Here is a 27,322-nt window from a genome sequence, read left to right as displayed (position 1 = left end):
ATGGGGTAGCTGACCGACCCCATAGAATTTTTTGCAAAAAAAAGCAAATTCTTTCGGTCAATTGAGCTTTAATTGACTCCTTGGTACTCCCTAAGAAATCGTTTGTCCATTTTAGAACACAAAAATAAATTTTAAATGGATTTTTTGGTGATTTGTGCAATAATTTTTTTTGGGGGTTAGAAACACCTAGAAAGAGACAAAGAGTGACAAAGCGAAGAGAAAAAGGAATAAATTTGACCGTTATCCTTCTCAGATAAACAAGGAACTTATTTCCAGAAGATTGGTTCTATACCTCCAAGAACTAAAGCGCAATTAATCAAAATATAGCTCTGGGGTCGGTCACCTACCCCTCATAGTATACAAAGGGTTAAAATTCATTAAATTAAGAAGTGTTTTGGATACGTTTGGGCCCTCCAAATAAATCATTTTAATTTAATTAAATTTTTGAACTCTTTAAATGTTTTTCCGTAATTTTTTTTTCTCAAAAACTGTTTCGCAAAGTCAATATTTCTTCGACTCTTACGTCTTTATGAAAATTGTCTTATCTCCCTTATCTTTATTTGCGAAAATTTGTTTTCTGAAGTTTGAACTGATTTGTATAAAGAAAATCTTTAGTTCAAATCGACTATAGCTCCCACTATAGCTCTAAGCACTTGATGCTGAAAATTCTACTTAAGAAACAATGAGAGAAAACAGCATTTTGTCTCTCACTCTCTGATGTTCACGGAGAAATAAGTTATTTTTCAACATTTAGGACTATGTAGTGTGAAAATTCCTTTAATTATATGCTCAGCTGAGGTTTCAGTGACCTCACATTTGCTAAATTTAACCAGTCATGACCTACAGGGCTTTCAGAGAAAGTTTAATAACCTTTGATCTTTAAAAATTATAAGAAAAAAGATAGTTATTAATGTTTTTAATGGAAATTTAATGAAAGTTAACAATTTCAGCTTTATACTAAAAAAATATAATGAGAAAAAATGAAAGAAATATTAAAAAATTATGTTTTTACAAGTTGGTTCTCATGTGAATCACAGAACGCGCTACAGAGTCTCAGTTTACCTTGGCATTTTGATTGCAATGAGTGTGAAGAAGAGAAATATTGATTTCGATATAGAAGATTAACTGTGTCACCGCATAAATTTATTCAACAGCATCCCAAGTGTGTGAGAAGAAAGAAATGAGATGAGATGGGAAATATAATATATAAATCTGATAATATATACATATATTGTGATGAGATTAGAATTGGGAATTATGGTTGAAAGAAAATGGACCCTTGAGGGGAGAAGTCGAGGGGAGGCTGTAATTTAAAAATTTCCATGAATTGAAAGACGAATCATTTTGAACATATTGCCTAAGTTTTTATTTTGTAATGCACATTGATTTTATAGGAACTAAATATATAATATAGGGATGACGTTATTACATAAAATTACAAATATTTATATTTCTGCAAATATTTACATTTTTTTCTTTATTATTTATGAAAATAAATCCACTAAATATACATTCTTCTCTAACAACGTAGTTCTCCATTAAATAATTTTCTCTGCTTTGTATATAATACAGATCTCATGAAAAAAAATATTTTTTTATACCGCAACACACAGGATGGAGAGGAGTTGGAAGTAAAGTAATGAGGGGGGAGAGGAGAGAGAGAGAGAAAGGAGAGAAAAGTCAAACAAGGGAAGAAAAACTTAGTGAGAGGAAAAGAAGAAAAGTTTTGAGAAAAAAAAGAACAAGAGACGTCAGCATTAATATAAATTAAATTATGTGATTAAATGTATGTATGTATTGCTACAGTGAAAGCTTTTCCCATTAGGTGGCTTTTCCAAATCGTTTTTTTTTGCCATTTATGGATTTTTTTTTGCATGAAAAATAAAAAAAAAGCAAAAAAGGGTTTCTCTCATTATATGCCTTGCCCGTTTCTTGCATGACGAAACCGTGTGTGTATGATACAACCGAAATTCTTCTCCAAAATAAATTTACATGGCTTTACGGATTCCGAGGAGGGCTCTCGGGGCTATCAGAGATAATGAGTTTATCTCTCTTCTGGACGTTATCTATATACAGGCAAAGTCACAATATTGAGAGCCATGCAAGGGTTAACACAACACTGAGAGAAAATTTTTACATAAAAGTTTTTCATTTGAGAAATTTTTAAAAGGTCTTTTCTAGTTTAGACAATTTATTTTAATTCTTAAATTTAAAAGCATTTTTTTTACAAATTGTTTTGTCATTTTTTCTTTCATTATTTTTTGTCAATCACAGAAAATTATTAAAAAAAAAACATTGAAGGATCATTTAAAGATCTTTTTGTAGAATATTTTTAAATATTTTCACATATTTTTCATTTATTATTATTTACGAATTAATTGACATTTAATTAATCTTAAAGAAGATGTGCAAAAAATCCCTTAAAATTGGGGAAAAAGAAGAAAATTAGGCTGTTCAAAGTAAAAAGTTGCGGAAAATAAATTTTTCTTTCAAAAAGGCTTTTTTTATTTCTTTCAAGTTCTTTTCAACGTTTTCATTAGAACCTATATTAAAATAGAAATTCTTTAAAATATTTTACAACTGCGAATATTTATTTTTTGAATATTTTTTTTACGGCAAGATTTTAAGGTGAGTTTCTTATCTTTGGGAAATTTCAAAACATTAAATTATTTCTAACAAAAATGTTATATTTTCTTTTCTAAAATTTACAAAATTTTCAGCCCCTTTCACTGCTGAAGAAAAGCTCTTTCTTCCAACTTTACAAACACATTTCTAACAAAATAATAATTAAAACATTAAAATTACATAACATTAAACATAGAATTATAATTTAAAATACTTTTATGCTAGTCTTTTTGTGTCTGGGTTGATCTGATGTCTTTTTTTTTAGTGTTGCTCTTCTTTTTTCCTATTTGGTTTTAATAGGATTTTGCTCTCAAAATAAGGAAGATCTTTCGTTCTCTAATTCATTGGAAGATCTTTAAATTGAGAGATCTTTCATGTCAAATTGATTTTTCGACTTTAATCATGACGAAAAATTATTGAGAATCTCCATGTTCTAAATTATTCATCTTTGAATTTTCTTTTTTCTTGAGAAAATCCTCCCACGTGGTACAAATTATAGAAAAGATAATGTAATATAAATATTACATTAATAATGAAAAATCTATCGCGTGGATTTTGTTGTTGTGTTTTCTCTCAGTGAATATGTGCGGGTGATTGTGCTCACCGGCCGCAGGTGGGCAAATTGACACGGAAAAAGACATTTAATTCAATTAAACTAGCTAGAATTAAGAAGACCGCGTACATTATGAGACAAACATGCCCAACGCGGCGATCGAGGCGGAATTTGTTGCACGAAAATGTAATGTAGAGCATCAGGAGGGTGGAAAGGAGGGAGATGGCGGAATATTCGAGACCGGCTGAATTGATGCCGACCCAGTGATGACCCGGCTCAATGGGCAGGAAGGCGGCTTTAATGAGCCATGGGAGCCCAAGGCATAGGAGAATATCGAATGTATTCGATCCAATTGAATTGCTGATGCCCATTGATCCGTGCCCTTGAAAGAAATATGTGACATGCGAGCTTTATATTAAAAAAAAAAAAAAAACGAACCACGCCGGTGGTTGAGAAATGTTCTTGATTCTCACCTTGCTTCGCCACAATGACACTCGATACGGCCTCTGGGACGCTCGTACCTGCCGCCAGAAAGGTGATGCCCATCACAGAGTCGGGAATCTTGAGGGTGTCACCTGGAAAATAAATTGGCATATCAATTGTGTTAAAAAATTGAAGGTAGCTCTCTCGTTCTCTCGTTCATGGGTGGTTTGGAAGGTGAAAAGTGTAAAGGGGGAGGAGACAGATTGGGTGAAAAATTGTCAAGATTGATTGATGGGTTTTCCACATTGATACACACACAGGTTGTTATAAAAATCTCGGATTTTCTTTTGTTAAAATGTTGTAGAACGATTTTATGGAAAAGCCTAAAAAGCTTCCTATACATTGTGGCTTATATTAAACTTTGTTGAAAATTTTTTTTAAGAAATAAAAGTTAAATAAATTCTTATTTAAATTTTTTTAAACACTCAGAGCCTATAAAGGGGTTTATATGATCCTGTATGAAAAAAAAAACTTATCATTCCAAGAAACAATCGGATCATGCCTAATTTTGTAGGAAGTTAAAGATATTTAATTTTTTTTACGGGAATTAGTAAAAACTAAATGAATCTGCGAAGGAAAGTTTTTCTAAAATAAGTGGGTAAATGCCTTTCAATCACTTTCTTTTTAGCTGTGATTCTTTCTTCAAAGAAGCACAGCTTCTGAGTACACTCTAAAATGCAAAATCGTCAGATCGAGCTTAAACTTAGGATGAGCACGAATTTTTCTACATTTTTCAATTCTTAATTTTCACATTTTCGCCTCTAAAAAATTATACAGGGTGGCCAGGAAATTATGGCACGATTTCATCCGCAAATAACTTTTGATTGGATTGAAATATCTGAAAACTTCTGCCACCAAAATGTGCGTAAACTTAAAAAGTTTTATTTGCTTTTTATTTCAAATCAATATCTTAAAAATTGTAGCCGCTAGAGCAAAAAACGTGAAAATAAGCGTTTTCTCAAAGACAAATATACTGCTTTTCAAGTCGAACTAATCCTGAATTGTCCATGATGGCAATATCTGCTTTTATTCAGAAATATTCTTAGAATACTTAAATATTTTGGTTGCATAAAGTTGGCTAAGACCTATTTAAATCAAATTTAAGTGAAATATTCAATTATTTAATGATCTTTGGAACATTTTAATGGGTTTTGAGAAGCTCAAAAGACATGAATTCCAGTATATTTTATCGTTTTCCATACGAATGGTAACTTTTACATTTTTTGCTGTAGCGGCTACAATTTTTAAGATATTAGCTTGAAATAAAAAGCAAATAAAACTTTTTGAGTTTACGCATCTTTTGGCGGTAGAAGTTTTCAGATATCGCACGCCAATCAAAAGATATTCACGATTAAAATCATGCTCTAATTTGCCCTAAGGGATCTCGAAATTTTGGAAATTCTGAGACTTTCAAGAGCGATTTTTGAGCCAATTTTAAAACAATAAAAAATTAAAATTGGCTTGCACACACGTTAAATGGCAAAATAATGATAAGAATTCAATATTTTCAATTTTGAAAATAAATTTTTGTACTCAAAAAAATTATTTGAAATTCTTACATTTCGGCCATTTTGTTTCTGTAGAGTTACCAAATTTTGAGACCATCCCTTAGTTATTAGACCTCTGACTATTTATTTAAAGAACTACAATTAGATGGAGGCGCCTGGTGATTACCAGGCGTCTCCACTTAATTGCAAAATAAATCCTCAAAGACTTTTCTTTTCGAATGCATCTCAGAAAGAACTTAAAAACCTCAAAATAACTGAAAGAATTAACTTAATTTGTACTATATTTTCTAATTTTTGGGACTAAAAATAAAAATCTTTCAAATCTGATAAAAATTCTCAATGTTTTCGCAAATAAATATTTTCGCCAACAAACTCCATTATTTATCACTCCAAAAAATCGTCTGTGTTTGTCTTTATCAGTTTGTTAGTTTGTCAAATTTTAATCTCATTTATACAAACCATCCTTATCGTACGCTTACCCCATGAATTTTGTAAAATTCAGAAAAACTCTTATATAATGAATGCAAAAAAATATAAAGAAAAATGAAAAAGAAGAAAATCTCACCGATTATTGTAATCATCCACGCTACGAGGTAGGACAGCGATCCTATCCAGATGATGCACATGAGGAATGTAATGGGGAACCACTTCTTCAGGCGTGGCTTCTCACAGTCTGGGATTGTGAAGAAGAAGACTAAGTGAATGGGCCACGTGATGAACCACACGAATTGTCTAAAACAACTGGCATTGCACGGATAGCGCACAAGGGAAAATTTTTCATTCTCCTCGTCATCCTTCGCCTCCACCTTGGCTGCATCCCCAGCACCCGCTTCTGCGTCCACCTTCACGTCCACCGTGGAATTGTCTGCGGAAGCCGGCATTGGGGGTTCCGGGACGCGCATTGGTGTTGTCTTGGATTGCGTGTCAATGGCCGTGGTGAGTTCATTGTTGCTCGCATCAATGTGCGTGATGTTCTTAATGTTGCCATTCTGCTGGAAGTGCTCAATACGCAGCGGCAAGTGGGCCTCAAGGGTCTCTGTCGTAGGTCAAAAGGTCAAAATGTCGTATTAGCTTCCCCATCGGCATATTTTTTTGCTTGTTTTATTGACAATTTACCCATCTCCCGACTGCTCTTCGATTGCATACACGCTGTGCCATCGTGAGACCTGCGTTGTCGTGCGTGCTTCAAACTACCTATACGAAAAATCGTGGAAAAGTGTTGTTGTGCAACAAATTGGTATTAGTGACAAAAAACACATAGAATTATTTCTTAAAAATAAATTTAAAAAAAAATAATTTAGTTCTCAAAAACGGGAGAATTTATTTAAAAATTATTATCTCGGGGCTGCGGGTTTAGGATGAATTTCTTCGCGTCACACGATTTTAATTTTTTTTTGCTTTAATTTTCGGCAGTATCAGAAAACTAAAAAATCGGAAATTAAATAGACTCTGTAATTTAGGAAGTTTCGATTTTTTAGCTAAAAAAATCGTCCTAAGTCAAATCTGAGTTTTTCTAAACCAGAATAAACTTCTTTAGGTTAGACTACAGTTTTCTTCAAGCTAAGTTTAAGTTTTTAAAATCAGTCCTAAGATTTTCAAGCAAGGTCTTTGTTGTAAACTAGATTTAAGTTTTTTAGGGTCAGGCTTTTAAGGTTACATCAGGCTGAACTGAGTCTGAATGCGTCTTAAAAGTCTGACCTATAGAAACAAAGGTTCGGTTTAGATATTTAAATCAGGACTAAGTTTTTAAGTCAAACTTAAATTTTTTTAATGATGTTACACAATTTACCTTAAAGATAAAGCTTTTTTTTAATTTTAAAAGTTAGAAACAGGCTAGGTCTAGAATGTCTAGAATGCATTTAACACTACCTCAGCATGACCTCGATTAAAAAACTGAAGACTAAAACCGAAGCCTAGTTTAAGTTAACTTAAGTCTGGCTTAAAAAAACTTAAGCCGATCCGTATGCTAAAAAAAATCGCAATAAAGTGGAACTTACAAACAAAAACCAACTTAAACTTTTTTAAATAAAAAAAAATTAAATAAAAAAAATAGAAAGAATGTAATGTGAGGTGATAACACTATAACAGCCCCATCTTCCCCTATCGTGGAGAACTTGAGTTGAGAATAATTTAGACAGATAAAACGTGAATATTCTTAGCTTAAACTCTAAAAAATCTTCTAAGAATATTTCCACCTGTATTTTCCTTTATGTTAGAGTTATCCTTAAGATTATCCATCTCTCATATTCTATCATAGATTTTATCTGTACAAAATTAAGCTTCAAAAGCTCTCGAAAAAAATTATTTAGACAGACAAAAATCTCTTTTAGTAACAACAAAATTGTGATTTAATGGGGTAGATTCTGATAAAATCTTTTCTTTTCTTTTCTAACAACTGAAAAGATACTGTAAGATTTTGACAGATGGGTGTTGTAAGAAAGAATTTGTTCAGGAAAATAGTCAGAAAGATCTCTGAAGAGGCCTAGAAAAGTAATTTTCCTTCAAAAATACGATTAAATATAGAAACGAAGTGTCAAAATCCTATAAGATTTTTCCCGGAATACCAAAAATCTTATCAATGACGAATTGTAAGAAAAGATTTTTATCAGAATCTACCCCAATAATTAATTCCTTTTCCCCATTAAAAGGTTGGGTATACCACCATGTCAGGAAATTAATAAATGTATAGTTTTGTGTTATTAAATTGCATGTGGGAAATTGTTTCAAATTACCTCTTGCGCATTTCTGGAAGGATTTATCGAAATACATAACAGCAATGTAGACTATGTAGAGCAGCACGAGCGTTAGTGCCTCGTACCATTCCACCCGCTCGTCGTGAATTATGCAAATGAGTATGGCAACGGTGATTCCATATGCTAAGCAATCCCTCGTTAATGGCCACCAATCGAGCGGCACCACCTAAATTAATATAAGGAAGGATGATTGGCATTGTGTGAGATGTTTTTTTTGCTTCTGCTGCTGCTACACTATGTGAGGGAAATTCACGCGCGTCTTTGTGACGGTAATCTCACCATTCCTGCACCAATGCCACAGCATGCCGCCACGGCGAGAATGTTGAATACAGCTGATCCCACTATGGTGCCTATCCCAATATCACCCTCCGTAATGAATGTCCCAATCACATTGACAAAAAGCTCAGGGGCTGACGTAGCTGCTGCCATGAATGTTGCTCCCGCCACGTCGTTAGACATATTAAGTGCTGTGCACATGATGATGCAAGAGAAAAGAAAAACAAAAATGAGACATTTTCCCCTTCCAAAAGAACATTCTTCCATTCATCCCTAAAGCTCCTCGAAAGCATAAAGAATGCATGGTTTATGTAGGAAGAAGGAATGAGGGAAAAATCACGAACCTTGACATATTTTCTCAACGGCAGGTACGAAGTATTTATCACAGACAACAGCTAAAGCTGCGAATAAATACAAACTGCCGACTATGTGAAGCACAACAGCACCACCTTGTCGCTGTTCCTCCGTAAAGTAATCCCTGGGGAAGTCATCAATTGCTGGCGGGGTACAGTTTAAACCTTTATTGGAAGAGAAAAAGAAATTTCCTTGTAATCGTGCACTTTGAGCAACATAAATTGCTCCCTCGTGGGGGATGGAAGAAAGCTCAAAGGGAAAATTCTATTGACAGCGTGGTATGAAAAAGCTCTTTTTTTTTTAAATGAAAATAATGCTTCAATTTGGAATTGAATGACTTAAATCTCTATATTGAAGGAAAAAAACTTTAAAAATCAATCTAAGATCATTCATATCTTCTGTTGACAAAATAATAATTAAATTCTAATCCACACAAATAGTTCTTTGGGCGTCTATAAAATATTTCGCAATACGCAACGGAATGTTGCATTAAGATTTATGATTTTGGGAAACAATATGCGCTTAAAAGAATAATTATGAATCCGGGAGATTTGCTAAACAATTTATAGGACTCATGAAATCGCATTAATTGCGATATCTTGAGGATCTCGGTGTGGTTTGTTTAATTTTATAACAATCTCATTTACAATTTGAATAAGATTTTCACGAGATTTGTACATTCTCTGAGAAATCTTGGGATATTTTCTCTTATTTATTTTGATTAGATAATTGGAAATTGATAAGATTTTTAAGATTCTTACAAAATTTTCGATATCTGTTAAAAAAGGGAAAAAATTAAATTTTCTACGGAATTTACGTCTGATTTGAATAAGAATAAATATTTAGAAAATAAACTTACAATTATTTCAAGACAATTAATAAATAAAAGATTATGCTATAGAAATTAAAGAGAAAATATTTTCTCACCACAAAGAAAAGCTCAAAAAAGCTCTACATTTGCTACGAAAGAAAACTTGAAAAAATTGAACATATTTTTCAACTAATCGCGATTGATGTCAAGAAAGCAAATCTTTAGAATTTTCTTTACTATCTAACCGGTCATTTTCAATCAAGGTCACTTAGAGGGAAAACAATAGAAAGTGCGAAGAACGCACATATTCAATTAAGTATAAATAGTTAAATACTACACAGGAATTTACGTAATATAGATCACATAAAGGGGACTGTTCTGAACTATTTTTATTCAAGAAAATAAATTTCTTTTACTTCTTACAAAAAAATTATTTATTTATTAAATTTTTCCGTATCTATTGACACGTGATAAGCAATGTTTTAAGGTCTCGTTTTAAAGTCTTAAATACAATGTATGATGCTAATATTATCATCACTTAATTAATTATTCAATTTTTGTGCCAACCGGGGAGATAGATTAAATTACAGAGTCAACACTGAAGGTACAAAAATGTGTTTTGTATGATAATTTTTTCCCAACAACTAGCGGATGAGATATCGCATTTTTCCATACATATTTCTCAATGATCGTATGAGAGAGATTGCACAGCGTCGTAAAAAATGCAACGGAAATTGCAGGGAAATTAGTTAATTTTCACGATTCTCTTCCTTCCACTTTTTGTTATTTAGAGATTTTTTTTTATTTTTTCCCGTAGTCTACGAATTCGACTGTCTGCCATTTGATTTATCGAGATCGATCAATGTATGAATTTTCTCGCATTTAAGCACGATCTCCGCACTCAGGTGTGCACGTAGAATAAAAATAAAACATTCACATGTGGCAGCAGCAAAGTGTTCTAAATGGGAAAAAAACATTTAGCTGTTGATCTTCTTTTCAATCACATCAATTGAGTGAAGTTACTCATGCAGAAACTCTGGCTAAACATTCCATTTTTTTAGCCTAAGAACCATTGAGGGATTCTATGTGAAAAAAACGTGGTGAACAACTCTTTAATTAGAACTCATCTTTGTGTACTAAATACATTATATAGGTACCTACCTACCTATATAAATTATTTGTTGCTGTACATAGCATCTCTACCCATATTTGTCTCTCATTTGCCATCACGTGTTTGTTTGTAGGCTACCATAGGGAAAAAAATCGATGCGAATTTCCATTTAAAACCAATAAATACGTCTGAGTAGTAATTTTTGCGCGGGAGAGGAATGAAGCTTTTTTGTATTCAATTAAGTCAAAATAAAATAAAATTCCACCAAATTGGTGGCTGAAAAAAATATCAAAAGAGAGCAAATTCACTCAATTTGTGTCGCGGAGCACGAAATAAACGGAAAAAATAAGCTCTCAAGCTGAGTGAGATAATGGATATTTTTTTGGATTTTCCGTTCCTCCCTATTTTCCAATTTATGTCACGCAATAAAAGGAAAAACAAACGCATTGCAAAGGCGAAAATCAAAATCAATAATTTTGGGAGTTTTTAGAATTATTTAAAATATATTTAGTGAAGATTAGATTAAACTTTAAGGACTTTTTCGTAATTTTTTTTAAGACGCAAACAACGACAATTTCCCCTATTTATTTACATTTTCTTTACACAAAAGGTTTGTCAAACTAATTAATGAATCGCATGCGTTTTAAAAAATGAACCAGACATAAATATTTGGCGCCATGGGTCAACCCAATGCATTATTAATATCTGTCAGACAAGCTTTTTGAGACAAGCAATGAAAAATTTACAGACGCTTGCCGAAAGATAATAATCTCCATTAAACACTCTGTGTGGAGTTTACTCGCCATATCTGAGACTATTATGTATATGATATTTGTCTTGTATAATGCCCAAACCACTCATTATCACAAAGTCGATTTTCTCAATTTTCAAAACACTCACAAGAAGCTCTCGCACACAAAAGCATTTTCCACGAATTTATCAGTGACAGAGCCGTGATTGTGGGCCTAGATTATGCGTGGAGTGGATCTTATCACAAAAGAAATAAATTACATATTAAGAATTCAAATATTGGTGGGAAATAAGAAATAAAATGTGAAGAGTCCAAAAGTTGCGGTGCAATCTTCCGCATTAGAAGAATGATCACGCCAACAGATCTCAACTCATTTCCATTTTGTTGAATGCAATTGAGAATGAAGACTGTACTGTATCGTGTGTCCGATAGCATCTTAAATGAATATAGAGGCAATCTATTTTTAGTAATAAGTACTTATGAGCAGCAAAACAACACTCTTCTATCATTTATCCATTGATAAATTCTCATTGTGGCAATTTTACACATTCTACGATCGCAAATGATCTATTACAACTGCCCTGGAAGATCGTCTCTTTTAATTATCAATTCACAAAATTCCATCTCGCGCGCTTTCGCGACCCATCAATAGACGAATGAGCTTTTCTTGCAAATGAAAAGGTCATCGAAGTAATTAATAAGCACTGGAGAATATAGAGATAGTTCAGCATGAAGATATCTCACACACAATGACCTCTTTTCTTGTACATTTTTATGGGATATTAAATTGATTTTGAATTAAAAGAATTCATGATAAAAATGCATTCTTTTTCCAATCAAAACTCTGTGAATTTATGATCTAATAAATAACATTTTTCATTGATTTAATTTTTTTCTTTCAAATTATGCTGTGATTTAATTTTAACCTCTAGGCCGCCAAGCGGGGTCGTTGAACGACCCCAGCCCTATATTTCGTGCTATAACTTAATAAATATAAAAGTTAGCGTTCCCATCTTTTGGAAATAAGTTCCTTGGTTATCTGAGGAGGTTGTGTAAAAATTTCAGCTCAATCCGTCCACCACAAGAAAAGTTATTAAGGAAAATGTAGAAGAAGGGAATTCAAAAATTTGTGTAACGGCCATGCTGCGGAAAATTTCTCAGAATGAAGTTAGTCACATCATAAATCATATGGTTGAAGGGGGTTGAAGGGTTGTGTTTACTTTCTCACTTTACCTTCTCAGTGTCAGAATTATCGCGAATAAGTAACATAAACAACATAAAACATAATTAGAAGCATATAAATGTGCAAAACAATAAAGAATATTCGAGAAATATTGCCATTTATCACGGTGCGGGAAGTGAGGGGAATGTGGGGAAGTAGTGAAAAAAAATAGCAGTTGCGGTCAACTTCGTGGCAAATTTCTCACGAAGAAAGTGTGAAAAATGAGTGAAAAATGTTTTTCCCTAATATCTTCTTCTGCGTGTTTCCGGGTGGCGAATTTGTGATGCAAGGGGCAAGAGGACTATATAAGGAGTCTAAAGGTAGTGACCCGACAGTTCCCGGTTTTATAGTTTATGAGAAAATCGACTTCCTTTTTGGGGTCGTTCAACGACCCCACCTTGGCGCTCTAAGGAAGCTCCAAGGTCTTGGCGGCCAGCAGGTTAATAATTTTTTTATCATTAATTAATTTTACTAAAAAATCCATCATCAAAGAAAATTTTCAAAGAGCGTTCTGGGAAATCAAATGAAGTGTTAAAATTTATATAATTTTTGCATGACAGAAATAATTAAGAATTTCCACGAATGCTAATAAAAAGTTAAATACACTCCATGCTTTTGATTAAAAAAAATACGCATTTGAGAAAAAAAATGAGAGGAAAATAATTTTGAAATTTTAATTGTCTGTCGGATATAGGTAATTATATATATTTTCCTCTATTTGTTTTCAAACTATATAATTTTTTTATAGGAGTTTGATTTTTCTTAAAATTGATTATTATAGATTTTTCCAGACAAGAAAAAATTCGCATGAAAATATTATTTAAAATTCATCAATGAGATGCAAATTAATAGGTATCTGCCAGCATATTCAATACAGTAGGTACTACATCCAACGACATTTTATGTATTTTTTTTTTATTTAGAACAATTTTGGAAGTAAAGGCAAAAGGAATTGCAAGAATCTTGAAAATCTTAGAAAATCTTTTCTCTATTAATTTCTTAAGAACCTCAAGTAATATTTCTACAGCTAATTCCACATTTTCCTTACAAGTTCTTAAGAGAATTTAATGCTTTTTCTTCACCATACAGTAATTATCGCAATAAAAATTCTCCCGCAAGTCTAACGCTTTTCACAAAGTGCAGGAAAAGCTCTCATATTGTATATAATTTTTATGCTCGTGTTAGAAATTCTACAAAATGCTCTCTATCTTCTATCTCGCACAACAAATCTACTAAATATGCGGGATCTGGGAGTATAGAGCAGGGTTTTTCATACAAGTCACATAGAGTTTTGAGTTCTTGCCGTGCTTTACAATACACAACATGCTGCTGTACACCGAAATGTATTTGGTTAGGAAGGAGGCATATTGTGTGCAGTTTTATTGTGGTTGATTAGGAAATCAGGGTGCCACTTAAGTCTTTGTTATGGAGTTAAAGAGATGCTTTATAAGCTGTGTATGTTCTCTCCCTCTTACACACTCTGTGTGTCGTTCTTTTTTTTTCTTTCTGTATGTTCATTTTGCCCCACAGTATGAGTATTGTGGGTGAAATGATATATTATAGAAAATATAACATACCCAAAGATACTTTTGATCTCTTCTATCTCCTCAACAATTTCGCATAGATGGATTTTGAAAAGCTCTCTATGCGTCATTTTGTATTTCTCTCAAAAAGGCTTTTCCATTCGATAGTTTAATCCCTGATATACCAAAGTGCGGGCTAAAGTTGTGTGCATGTTTGGGTTGTTTTTCGCTCACTTAAGCTTTGCCCCCCCTTTCTTCTTCTTATAAGCATTATTATCCTCTCTCACTTCAAGATTCATGAGATTTCTGCGTGCTCCCTTTTGATATTGAGATGCCTTTTCCTTTTGTCTATCATTGCTATATACATGGGGGAGGGATCTATGTCTCTCTCATGTTGAAAATTTACACAGTTTTCTGAACTTTCAAGAGGCGCCTTATCAAGCTCTCTTAAAACCAGCAGTGGCGTAGCCAGAGTAGGAATTTGGGTGTCTAAATATCCTAAAATTTCAGATTCCCTCAGACTTGTTTTTTTTTAGATATCAAAAGAAACATTCCCGGGTAAAACTTATGAAAAAATAAATAAATAAAATAAAAAATGAGAATTTTTAAACGTTTTTAAAAGAAATGTCAAAAGTTATGAAAGAAACGTCAAGTTGGAAATGTCAAAAATTCAAAAAGAATTGTCAATCGTTAGAATAATACAATTTTAAGACAAATTTTAAAAATGAAACGTCAAGCGTTTGAAAAATGAAGCTTCAATTGTTAGTTAAATGTCAAGTGCTAGAAAAGAAATGTCAAACATTAGAATTAAAGTCAAAAGAAAAATCGAGCATTGTTTTAAAAAAAGTCAAAGATTATGAAAGAAACGTCAAGTTGGAATTGTCAAACGTTTGAAAAAGAATCGTTAATAGTTAAAATATTACAATAAGAAACGTCAAGCGTTTAAAAAAAGAAACTTCAATCGTCAGATCAAATGTCAAGTGCTAAAAAGGAAAAGGAAAACGTTAGAAATTATATGTCAAACATTAGAATTAAAGTCAAAAGAAACGTCAATTGTCAAAAAAAAACATTACACGTTAGAAAAAAAGTAAATGGTTAAAATTGCATAAATTATCCTAAATCTACTAATTCTAACGTATCAGAAAAACCTTCAATAAGTTTCTGACTACGCCCCTGCCTTACACTCCCCCGTTTATTGGGAAATCTACAATTTTTGATGAGGGTTTGAAAGTTCTCCACATTTTGGAGCTTTTCACAGGACATAGGAGCGGGACTGCCCCAGTAGAATCTCCTCGTGTATTTAGTCCATAAACAAAAGACGGGGAAAGAGAAAGAAATTTCTCGGGCAATAGAACTCCGTGAGTATTTGAAACTTCTTGAGATTGGTACAGAAGAAGATAAAGTATAAATTCTATAAGTCTCTGTGAGATCTCGTGTACTTCTCTTAATATTTGATTTAACTTAATTGAATCAACACAAATCTCTTTCCACTCGCCATATGGAAGTCTTCAATATATGCATTCGGGATAAAGCGCTATATGTATGTATGTATGTGATATCTATAATGATATTTATAATAAATTTTCAGCATCCTCCGAGCACTTTCTTTTTATTTTTCTTCTCTCCAATTAAGGAGAAACCTTGTGGAGAACATTGTCCCAGGGAGGTGGGGGCGGAGAGGAACAGATAAAGTGCATTGAGGGAATTATATATAAATATCAATTTGTTGCACTTTGACTTTTATATTGTAATTTGAATTATAAACTCATCACCCACGCAAGAGATCCTTGAGATGATTCGTCAACGTATTTTCTTTCTTTTTTTTTCTTTCTTTCTTTCAAAGCTGGTTCATTCTGGATCGCACACAAGGCATCAAAGTACAATCCATCATTATTAAAAGTAACACAAGAAAGTACCACATAGTGGGCTTTTCTTTAAAGCTCTCTCAAGTCGCAATTTACAGCCCAATATCAAAAGAAAAAAAACTTCTGATAAAAGCTCAAACTGGAAAAATCTCACCGATTTTTTTTTTGAAAACTTTTTTTTTCACTTTCTTCTCCTTCAACGATCACTGAGCACAACTTATTTTAATTTAAATAAATCAACGTAATTTTTTTTAGCTCCTATCTTTGCACAATAAGTCTCGTTGGGGGAAAATACGAATGATCCACACAAACGTTCCATCGCGGAGTTTGCTGGGAGATTAAATTGATGTTTGAAGCACTATTTTCATTAATAAATCTCTCTCCTATATTGGATGATATTTTTAATTTTTTTTTTCAACGAGGGTGACCAAAATTAAACCACGCTGTGACCGAAGTTAATGATAATTTTGTACAACAATCAACTAATAAAAAAACAGGCAAAAAAACCGCGTTGAGGATGCAGAAAAGATAAATAATTTTTTTTTGGGGGGAAGTAGAAGTAAAAGAGGATGATGATAAACTTATTGTGTCCGTACCATTGTTCCTCGCGAGACCCCAGTAGTCTTCCATCTTGATATCTTGGTAGTCACTGGCAAACTGATGGTGTTAGATAGTTGCTAATTTTTTCTGATCAACACACTGGATTTTCTTACTTGTCTCTGTGTCCGCACTCTGTAGCCGTTGAGTGACAGAGAGAGGGAGCTTTTGTATGTAGGGCCCCCCCAGACACCAAAGTATATTCCAATTATTCCAATACACTCCCCACTCATACTGACTTTTTTTTTCATTTCAACTACCAACTCGTGGGCAGCCAAGAGACCCCACTGTACATGTCCCATTAGATCGCCATGAAACTCCCATCCATACATACCTACATATATGTATGTGATAGCATTATCTACATATATATGGGACTTTCAGCCTACCCGCCAGGCAACGCACAACAACACACACATACGGAAATGAGAAAATTGAGAAAATTGCCCAAAAGGAATTTTCAATTTTCTTATCATTTCCCAATCTCTCTGACTCATACCCCAAATACACGCATCCATAAACCCGCTTTGACCACGAAAATATACAATCTTTGAGTCATTTATGTGCGGAGATTTAAAAGTTCAACCCCATATCGCTTGGAATTTGCTATGTAGGTGCATACAATGTGGGTGGGTGGGTTGTATCATGAGATGAGCTTATAAGGCGAGTGATAAAATACTTCGAGTACGAAGATGGATTAAATTACACGCGTATTGTAATTAATTTAGCTGCTTATGAGACTTTATTTTTTATTAAATACTAGTCAACCCGAGCCCCCAATCACGTGTGAGCAAACTCCATTTTAAGCTATAAAAGGGGGGCGTATATGGTGCCTCGGCACTTGCGGAAAACGCACTTGCGGACTTGGCTGATTTTACGACACTTGCGGACAGAGAAGGCTACCTGGGTACGAAAGGGATTTACCCTAGACATATGCGGACTTCGGAGGGTAGGTAGAATTTTGAGCATCGACAAATTTGCCACTTGCGAACAGTATGCGGCCAGCAAAAGGGGCCTTCTGTATGTGTGTGATCCGAAGGCGCAGTGTGGGTTGTGAAAACTTTAAAAATTAGCTAATCGTTCATTAATTCAAAATTCTTCAAAACGATTTTTCTTTTACGATTTTTAGCTCTCCATGCCCCTGCCCCAAGGGGTGTTTATCTGAATGAAAATCTTCGGATTATTCGCTAAAAATTCGGATGATTCGCCAAGATTCAGATTATTCGCCTAGATTCGATTGATTCGCCAATATTCGGTTTATTTGTTAAGATTCGGTAGATTCGTCTATATTTTTGATGCACAAATATTACTTTTTAGGCAAAAAACTATAGCTTTTAAACATTTCGCGTATTATAGACGTACCTAAATATATTTGTTTGAAGTTTTTAAACTTGGTTTCAAAAGAACGATTTTTTAAGAAAAAGGGAGTCTCAAATCGTCGTAAAATTCGATTCCCTAAGTTCGGGTTCAAATTGTGCTTAAAAGCACATTTTAAGTCACATATTTGCGTAGTAGAACTGCTTTTTTGGCCTGTAGGCCGTCCAGCTTTTTGTTGGTCAAGCATACTCATCATTTGTAGGAAAACTTCAAAGATATTCTGTGTTAGGTGGATTATATCAAAAAGTACACAGTTGCGAGGAAACTCCACAGATAAAAATACTCAACAGTTGGGTGAAAACTCCATAGATAAAAAACTCAATAGTTGCGAGAAAACTCCACAGATAAAAAACTCAATAGTTATAAAAACTCAATAGTTAAGAAACTCAATAGTTATAAAAACTCAATAGTTAAGAAACTCAATAGTTGGTTGAAAACTCCATAGTTATAAAAACTCCACAGATAAAAAACTCAACAGTTAAAAAACTCAATAGTTATAAAACTCAATAGTTATAAAACTCCATAGTTGGTTGAAAACTCCATAGTTAAAAAACTCAATAGTTATAAGAACTCAATAGTTATAAAAACTCAATAGTTGGTAGAAAACTCAATAGTTAAAAAACTCAATAGTTAAAAAACTCCATAGTTAAAAAACTATTGAGTTTCTTAACTATTGAGTTTTTTAACTATTGAGTTTTCAACCAACTATTGAGTTTTTTAACTATTGAGTTTTCAACCAACTATTGAGTTCTTATAACTATTGAGTTTTTTAACTATGGAGTTTTCAACCAACTATGGAGTTTTCAACCAACTATTGAGTTTTATAACTATTGAGTTTTTTAACTGTTGAGTTTTTTATCTGTGGAGTTTTTATAACTATTGTTTGTAACTATTGAGTTTTCTACCAACTATTGAGTTTTTATAACTATTGAGTTCTTATAACTATTGAGTTTTTTATCTATGGAGTTTTCACCCAACTGTTGAGTATTTTTATCTGTGGAGTTTTCTCGCAACTGTGTACTTTTTGATATAATCCACCTAACACAGAATATCTTTGAAGTTTTCCTACAAATGATGAGTATGCTTGACCAACAAAAAGCTGGACGGCCTACAGGCCAAAAAAGCAGTTCTACTACGCAAATATGTGACTTAAAATGTGCTTTTAAGCACAATTTGAACCCGAACTTAGGGAATCGAATTTTACGACGATTTGAGACTCCCTTTTTCTTAAAAAATCGTTCTAAATTTGAAACCAAGTTTAAAAACTTCAAACAAATATATTTAGGTACGTCTATAATACGCGAAATGTTTAAAAGCTATAGTTTTTTGCCTAAAAAGTAATATTTGTGCATCAAAAATATAGACGAATCTACCGAATCTTAACAAATAAACCGAATATTGGCGAATCAATCGAATCTAGGAATAATCTGAATCTTGGCGAATCATCCGAATTTTTAGCGAATAATCCGAAGATTTTCATTCAGATAAACACCCCTTGGGGCAGGGGCATGGAGAGCTAAAAATCGTAAAAGAAAAATCGTTTTGAAGAATTTTGAATTAATGAACGATTAGCTAATTTTTAAAGTTTTCACAACCCACACTGCGCCTTCGGATCACACACATACAGAAGGCCCCTTTTGCTGGCCGCATACTGTTCGCAAGTGGCAAATTTGTCGATGCTCAAAATTCTACCTACCCTCCGAAGTCCGCATATGTCTAGGGTAAATCCCTTTCGTACCCAGGTAGCCTTCTCTGTCCGCAAGTGTCGTAAAATCAGCCAAGTCCGCAAGTGCGTTTTCCGCAAGTGCCGAGGAGCCGCGTATATTAGTAGGGGGGATGAATAATACGGAACCTCGAAAATTTTTTAAAATAAAAAAATCCCGTTATCTGACCCTTTAGCAGGTAGAAAATGGGAAAAAAATCAATTTTTCTGTGGGGGCGCTATAAAGGGGGGCTGGGGCGGAATTCCATATAGCGCTTGCAACTTGTATTGACTCCCTCTACCCCCATACCAAATTTCTTCAAGATCGGCCCAGCCGTTTCGGAGGAGTTCACGTGCCACAAACAAACAAACAAACAAAATTTTCAGCTTTATATATTAAGATGAACTGAAGAGGAATTTATTAATATCTGTGATGGAAAAAATAATAGAGAATCAGTTAAAAAAAAAAAATAATAAGAAATCGCCAAATGAAAAATTTTCTTTCCACTGGAATTAGCTGTGAAAACTAGGCGATAGATTTCGTTAAGAAATTCAAACAATGACGTCATTATTGTGTATTTTTAAAAGCACAAAACATTTGATTTTATTGCTTTGTTAATGATTTTGAAACAATGTGCTTATGCCACTGCAAGACAGCAGCCGGTGACGTCATTTATTGTATTTTTTAGCAAATAATTTGTTGGTTTTTCCCAGTTAGTTCCAGTTCTGTTTAATTTTTTTTTCACACCTTTATAAGAATTTTAAACAGTAGTTGCATAGCGAGGAATGGGTTTCAAAGACTCAAAAGAATCTTTAGAAAATATTTTCACACTGAAAATTACAATAAAAAACTTTAAAAAAAAACATTGAAAGTGAAAAAATTTTTAAAGTCAATCATAACGCGTCCAGTTATAAGAGTTGGTGTCCCACAACGTGCAAAAGTTTGTTTATGCGTTGTTATTTAATTTCTGAGTTGTATTAGTAGGCAAAATTGGTTTTTTTTTGTGAAAATGAGTAATTTGATGCATAAAAAAGGTCATATCTCTGGTTCTATAACACCTACAGAAATTTCTTGACTAGTTTTGGAAAGGTATTGAATCGATCTATAATTTGACATATAATATGGTACATTTCAAGGTCACCTCTAAAACACAAAATGGCGGATTTTAGTTTTACCAAAACAGTTTTTGTTATTTTTTGTCCCGAAGGAATGGTTCTAGAGATTTCTAATGTTCTAGAAAGTTGTAGTGTTTTGCAAAACCTTTAATTTGATACTAAGTTGAGCAAAATCGGTCAAGCAGTTCAGGAGATATGACTCTTAGAACTTTTCAAATTCAAGAATTTTTCAAATGGCTATATCTTCTAAACGGCGACATAGATTTTCTTCATTTTTGGACTGGGGAAAGATATTGAGTCAGGCTACAACATATCAAAATTTAAAAGAAATCGATAATGGGGATTCAGAGATATTGCCCCTTAAAGTTAGGCAATTTTTGTTTTTGATTTTAGCGCCTCTTGCGGACATTTTTGGAACTTGGAATGTTATAGACAGTTGTAGGGCTTCTTGAAACCTTTCATTTGATACCAAGATGATTAAAATCGGTCAAGCCGTTCTCGAGTTATATCGAAAAAACACTTTTTGCTTTAGGCCGCCATATTTGCTAAACCGCTTGACCGATTTTCATGTATGAATTATCGATGAAAATGTCTCACTGAGCTCTACAACATACTAAAATTTCAGACCTCTAGCTGTAAGGGAAGTGGTTGACGGTAGTTCAAAATGGCGGATGGCGGCCATCTTGGATTTTGAAAATGCGAAAAAATGAAATTTTACACCCACATTTCTATAGAAAACTTCAAATCCGAAGTCTATATCTGTTACCGGTCCTGAGATATAAGGCAAAGTTTGGAGTCCGGGCCGGCCGGCAGGCCGGCCGGATCAAAAATTTTCCACCACCAGTTTTGGAATGTGGGTTGTCTAAAACGTGCTCATACCAAGTTTGAGCCCGATCTGAGGTGGTCGGAAAATCCGACGATTACAATACTTGGTGTTGGCCACGAAGTGGAACACCAACTAATATGAGTTTAATATGTCAGTGATAAATTAATCGCAGATTTGCAAAAGTTCGTCAGTTATTGAACGGTGAGAAATGTATACCTACCTTTCAAAAACAAGTCTAATAATTGAAATAATTTAGATTACAGCCGTAAAAATCATTTTCAGTTCGATTTTAATAAAGGAAGTTTTTAACTGCGGATTTGCAAAACCTTCGTCAGTTTAGTCTAATCAAAGAAATCAGTTAGATTACATCCGTAGTAAATAAACTTTAAGAACTCTCAAATAGAAAATAAATTTAAAAAATCATTTTCAGTTCGATTTTGATTTATCTGTAAATTTTTAAAGAAGAAAATGAGGCTTTTCAAAAAAAATTCTTAAAATTGACGTACAAAAATATAATTTTTTGAATTTTTTACGTCAAAATTCTTCGTGTAATTTATTCACAATGTGTTAAAGATAGATAATCAGAGAAAACTATTTATTTATTTACTCTTGATCTTTTTCTTATCAATCTAATGCTTCTCATCACTATAAAAGACAGTGATAAAGGTTTATTGTAATGCAAAGTTCAGTACCACTTCACTAACTAAAAACAAAACATATTTTCCAAGCATTTAATGATGAATTTTATTTTGTATTTAAGTATTTCCCATGCAAATGATGCAAATACACGCACATTATTATTTGCTAAAATTTATTGTTAGACAGAAAATTCTCCATTACCTCTAATTGCTTCTTTCCTAAACTCTTGTTTCTTTAATTAATTTTCATTTCTTTTTCTACTTGTTGAATGGAAATTTTCTTGTAAAGAAAAAAAAACAATAATTTGCAATTTTTGTCTGCACTTGAAGGTCACACGCACTGAAATTTAATTTTCTTGTAGAAAATCTTTTTGAACATCTTCATTAACTTTGACATGGAACTTTATTAAGTAATTTAGTAATTAGAGATTATTCACCTTTTGAATGATATCGTGATTCTTATCAGAATCTTATTGGAGGGAAAAAAGTTCGTTTTATTTGCACATTTGTTTTCCCGCCAAATTCGAAATCGCTTTGATTTTATTCGCTGCAAACTTCAAGCGGAAGGGGATTCAAAATTCCAATTCTTCCGTTAAATTGTTCAGGGATTTTCCTTTTATTTCGTAAGAAAAACCTTGAATTTTCCTTCAAGGAATTCTGATTTTTAAATTTTTCATTTTTTCTACGCTCTCAATGCATTTTCATTGCTGTTTCCTTCAACTTTAAAACAGGAAAATTGAAAAATTAAAAATTCCTTGGGGTTCCTTCGTAAGACATTCCACGGAAATATCTTTTTCAATTCATTTGGTTAAAGGGATAACTTGACATTTCTATTTGTAAATAGTGGGCGGAATGAAAACAAAGCAATATTTTCGTGTTTTTCTCATAAATAGCAATGTCCCTGCACATGAATAACATTCTAAATGAGAAAAGTGAGATTGATTTTAGCAAAATATGTCGTTCCTGTATGTGCCAAAAGGTGGGAAAGCCCCTAAAAGATCGATTGAATGAAATCCCTGCACCTGATACGAAATTCCTTTGCAGGTGGAGATGAAGGAGATCTTTGGATCATGCCTGGATAACATGCTGCGAACGGTGTCATGTGTTGATGTGAAGCTAGGAGATGGTCTTCCGGACAAGATGTGCGTTCCGTGCGTGCTACTCGTGAGTCGTGCTTTCACTTTCAAGCAGCAATGCCAGAAAGCTGATGCCACGTTCCGGATGTACCTCATGCGGAAGGAAACTGAAGGGAATCAGGTCATTGAGAGCTCTTTGCCGGGAGTTCAGGAGACTGAAGCAGAGATAATTCCAATGGGACTGGGACAAATGGTTGAAGATCAACGTCAAGTGATGGAATGCCCGGAGAGGGATGAAGACGTGCAGGATGATTCTCATGCACAGGAGGAGATTGCCGAGGAGAATGTTTACTTCCATGAGAGCTTAGCAACATCGGAGGAGATAAACTTTGAGAATCTCCAAATACAGGATGCTGGAATTGAGTTGTCGAAGGTTGATCTCCTTCCGGAAGATTGCTGCGACGAAGTTCTGGCCACTGTCAAGGATCTCAAAGTCTATGAACCGAAGATTTATCACATTTGCAACAATTGCGGCCTAACATTCCCCTCTCCCGAGGAATTGGCTGTCCACAATCGTGAAAATCATCCGGAAGAGCTCCAAATCTCTCCAGCAGAGACGCATTTTGAGTGCCAGGAGTGTCACAAAACCTTCGCTGATAGCAAAATTCTACGAAGGCACAGCAAAACTCATCTCATTGTCAAGCCCCACGTTTGCCTGACGTGCGGGAAGACCTTTGCGGAGAGCTCCAACTTGACGAAGCACAAGAAGAAGCACACCGGAGAGCTGAGGAATGTCGTTGGGAAGCCAAATCTCTGCTCTGTGTGCGGGAAACGCTTCAAGTGGGCCAGTTCACTGTCCAAGCACATGAAGCATCATACAAAGCACAAAATACTCACATGCCCGTACTGCCCGAAGTACTACGTGGAGGCACGATCACTCAGTATTCACATGCGGACGCACACAGGAGAGAAGCCCTTTGTGTGTGAGATTTGCAATAAGGGCTTCACGCAGCTGTGCAATCTCACAAAGCACATCCGTGTGCACACAGGTAATCCCCTTCGAGGTTGTTCGGAATTTGAATTTGGCGCGCACTTGACGTGGTGAATTCGAGTGGTGAAAATAGAGAATGTGGGGAAAAAGAAATGATTTAGCGGCAAAAATGACAGATCGGATTTGGTAGGCAAAGTGTACGGATGCAAACGTGCTTGCTCCGTAATAAAGTGTAATTTTGGGCCTTATTCAGCGACCAAGAAATCCTTGAAATCTTTGAATTTTGTACTGAAATTTCCCTAGGACCTTTATCGCGTAAGATATCATCAGAGCTCATCTTTAAGGGAATTTGAAGCATTTTCTTTGGGTTTCCTTGCAGGAGAAAAGCCCTACTTGTGTCCAGTTTGCGGGAAGGGCTTCAAGCAGAGCGGCTACGTGGCAATTCACCTCCGGACGCATACTGGGGAACGTCCCTACGTGTGTCCGGACTGTGGGAGGGCATTTGCAGGTTCCAATACTCTCGCACTCCATCGTCGCTGTCACACTGGAGAGCGTCCGTATGCCTGTTCCGTGTGCCCAAAACGCTTTGCTCGCCATGAAACGGCTGTTATCCATCAACGCATCCACACGGGTGAAAAGCCACATGTGTGCCAACTCTGTGGGCGTGGATTCAACAGTTCCGGACACCTCTATGGGCACATGAGGTCCCACAATGCTAACAAACCCTACGAATGTGACGTGTGCAAGAAGAGATTCAAAAGCAGCAGCAGCCTTAATGTAAACAAAAAAAACCTCTTTTGAGCTCCTTTTGCTCAACTTATTGCATCCCTTTTAGGTTCATATCCGAAGCCATACAGGTGAGAAACCCTACTCATGTCCAATGTGCAAGAAGAGCTTCTCCCAGCAATCAACACTGTCCACGCATCAACTAACGCATCTCAGTACGGGAACATTTGTCGTGGCGGAGAATCAAATTTTGGAACCAGAACCAGAGGAAACAAATCTCGGATGATGCAGGAGAACTTTTTAATGAGCAACGAATGGGAGCCAATACTCATATCCAGTATTTGCGAAATAAATCACAAATACATATTATTTTAATAAATTTTCTTTTTATTTTGTAAAATTTTCTTTTATTAGTTGGTATACCACAATCGTGGCATACCAAGTATTGTAATCGTCGGAAAAACCGACCACCTCAGATCGGGCTCAAACTTGGTATGAGCACGTTTTAGATTTCCCACTTTACGAAAATGGTGGTGGAAAATTTTTGATCCGGCCGGCCTGCCGGTCGTCCAAACTTTGCCTTATAATTCGAGAACGGTAACAGATACAGACTTCGGATTTGAAGTTTTCTATAGAAATGTGGGTGTAAAATTTTATTTTTTTGCATTCTCAAAATCCAAGATGGCCGCTGTCCGCCATTTTGGAATACCGTCAACCACTTTCCTTATAGCTAGAGGTCTGAAATTTTAGTATGTTGTAGAGCTCAGTGAGACATTTTCATCGATAACTCATACTTGAAAATCGGTCAAGCCGTTTAGCAAATATGGCGGTCTAAAGCACAAAGTGTTTTTTCGATATAACTCAAAAACGGCTTGACCGATTTTGATCATCATGGTATTAAATGAAAGGTATTGAGAAGCTCTACAACTGTCTAAAACATTTTTAGTTCCAAAAACATCCACAAGAGGCGCTAAATTCAAAAACAAAAATTGCCTAACTTTAAGGGGCAATATCTCCGAATCCCCATTAGGCAAATCTTTTAAATTTTGATATGTTGTAGCCTGACTCAATATCTTTCATCAGTCCAAAAATGAAGAAAATCTATTTTGCCGTTTAGAAGATATAGCCATTTGAAAAATTCTTAAATTTGAAAAGTTCTACGTGCCATATCTTTTGAACGGTCTGTCCGATTTTGCTCATTTTAGTATCAAATTAAAGGTTTTACAAAACTCTACACCTTCTTGGAACATCAGGAACCTCTAGAACCATTCCTTGAGGACAAAAAGTGCAAAAAACTGTTTTGGTAGAACAAAAATCCGCCATTTTGTGTTCTGGAGGTGACCTTGAAATGTATCGAAATATACATCAGATTATAGCTTATTTCAATAGCTTTCCGTAACTAGTCAAGAAATTTCTGTAGGTCTAATAGAACTTAAGATATAAGCATTTTAATCTGTCAAATTGCTAAATTTTACAAAAAATCGACTTGGCCTACTTTCTACTCACAAATTAAATTACAACGCATAGACTGACCCATCCGCGTTGTGGTATACCAACTCTGATAACTGGACGTGTTATGATTGACTTTCTTTTTGGGGGAGAGGAAATTCTTTTTTCCTTATTTCCTATGAATTTAAGGATTGTTTCATTGATTTAGAGCTCGTTCTGGGCTATAAAGTAAGGGATGGTCACGTTATTTTGGAAACTCGGGGACTTTCAAAAGCGATTTTCAAGCCAATTTTGAAACCAAAAATTCGAAATTTGCTTGCACTCTTGTTAAATGGCCAAAAACTGATAAGAATTCAGTATTTTCAATTTTGAAAAATAATTTTTGTGCTCAAAAAAATTATTTGAAATTCTCACATTTTGGCCATTTTGTTCCTGTAGAGTTTCCAAAATAACGTGACCATCCCTTATTAGACCATTCAAGTTGATAAAAAAAGATCAGAAATAAATTACCTAAACATTTAGGGGAGAGTAGGGTAAATTGGAGCGTAGTTCATAAAAAACTTTCACAGAAATCTATTTAAGAGAGATATTTTATGATAATGAATTTATTTATTTTTTCTAAAGGTTATAACAGACGCAAAAAAGGATGTCAAAGGCCAGTATTCGTTGCATTTAAATAAGCAACACTTGACCAATTAGTTAGAAAATTCTAACGTTTGAAGTTTCTTTCCTAACACGTACTATTTTCTTCATTTTATTTTCTTACGTTTGACATTTAATTTTTTTTACAAAGTTTGTAAATCCTTGTTTTTTAGTTACTTATGTAGTTTATGACTTTTAAAGTTTATTAGTTTTTTTGGCTGTGTTACTTGGGGTCAGTTGAGTCAAAAATTAGAATTAAAGTGAAAACAAACACTTTTGTTAAAACTTTAATTAAAAAATCTATAGAAAATCATTAATTTAAAATATGAAAAACAAAAAAAATTAAC

At 34.2% G+C, this 27,322-nt stretch overlaps 3 protein-coding genes across 6 annotated transcripts in view; 2 read left to right on the top strand and 1 right to left on the bottom strand.

The window, feature by feature from the left end:
* The window catches only part of LOC129786570 (nuclear pore complex protein Nup88), an 850,897-nt gene that overhangs the window by 244,386 nt on the left and 579,189 nt on the right, over positions 1-27,322 (top strand). The gene's annotated exons all lie outside the window — the stretch shown is intronic.
* Positions 1,343-22,393, bottom strand: LOC129786581 (sodium/potassium/calcium exchanger 3). Of its 4 annotated transcripts, none has more exons than XM_055821693.1 (8): positions 22,294-22,393; positions 8,543-8,716; positions 8,202-8,389; positions 7,902-8,088; positions 6,286-6,363; positions 5,735-6,205; positions 3,652-3,753; positions 1,343-3,560 (listed from the first exon to the last, which is right to left on the bottom strand). In XM_055821693.1, the coding sequence occupies exons 3-8, from the start codon at positions 8,379-8,381 to the stop codon at positions 3,226-3,228; spliced, it is 1,353 nt and encodes a 450-aa protein (XP_055677668.1). In that variant the 5' UTR covers positions 8,382-8,389; positions 8,543-8,716; positions 22,294-22,393; the 3' UTR covers positions 1,343-3,225. The 4 variants fall into 4 exon arrangements, with proteins under 4 accessions (XP_055677668.1, XP_055677666.1, XP_055677669.1 ...); XM_055821691.1 differs by lacking the exon at positions 22,294-22,393 and adding an exon at positions 16,432-16,601; XM_055821694.1 differs by lacking the exon at positions 22,294-22,393 and adding an exon at positions 15,747-15,932.
* Positions 22,918-25,297, top strand: LOC129786575 (zinc finger protein ZFP2-like). Its single transcript, XM_055821680.1, has 4 exons — positions 22,918-23,070; positions 23,136-24,216; positions 24,538-24,935; positions 24,994-25,297. The coding sequence occupies exons 1-4, from the start codon at positions 22,987-22,989 to the stop codon at positions 25,168-25,170; spliced, it is 1,740 nt and encodes a 579-aa protein (XP_055677655.1). The 5' UTR covers positions 22,918-22,986; the 3' UTR covers positions 25,171-25,297.

This window comes from Lutzomyia longipalpis, chromosome 1, assembly GCF_024334085.1.
Source record: "Lutzomyia longipalpis isolate SR_M1_2022 chromosome 1, ASM2433408v1".
NCBI lineage: Eukaryota > Metazoa > Arthropoda > Insecta > Diptera > Psychodidae > Lutzomyia > Lutzomyia longipalpis.
Note: the sequence above shows the minus strand (reverse complement) of the source record. Positions and strands in the feature narration are given on the sequence as shown.

Bases quoted from the DNA above. Each gene is read 5' to 3' on its own strand.
- LOC129786581 (XM_055821691.1), bottom strand. From the start codon at position 16,465: ATGGAAGACTACTGGGGTCTCGCGAGGAACAATG. The intron at 3,754-5,734 runs GTGAGATTTTCT...TTTATTTTCCAG, and splicing joins GTGGATGATTACAATAATCG to GTGACACCCTCAAGATTCCC. The intron at 3,561-3,651 runs GTGAGAATCAAG...ATTTCTTTCAAG, and splicing joins TGTCATTGTGGCGAAGCAAG to GGCACGGATCAATGGGCATC.
- LOC129786575 (XM_055821680.1), top strand. From the start codon at position 22,987: ATGTCCCTGCACATGAATAACATTCTAAATGAGAAAAGTGAGATTGAT. The intron at 23,071-23,135 runs GTGGGAAAGCCC...ATTCCTTTGCAG, and splicing joins GTTCCTGTATGTGCCAAAAG to GTGGAGATGAAGGAGATCTT. The intron at 24,936-24,993 runs GTAAACAAAAAA...CATCCCTTTTAG, and splicing joins AAAGCAGCAGCAGCCTTAAT to GTTCATATCCGAAGCCATAC.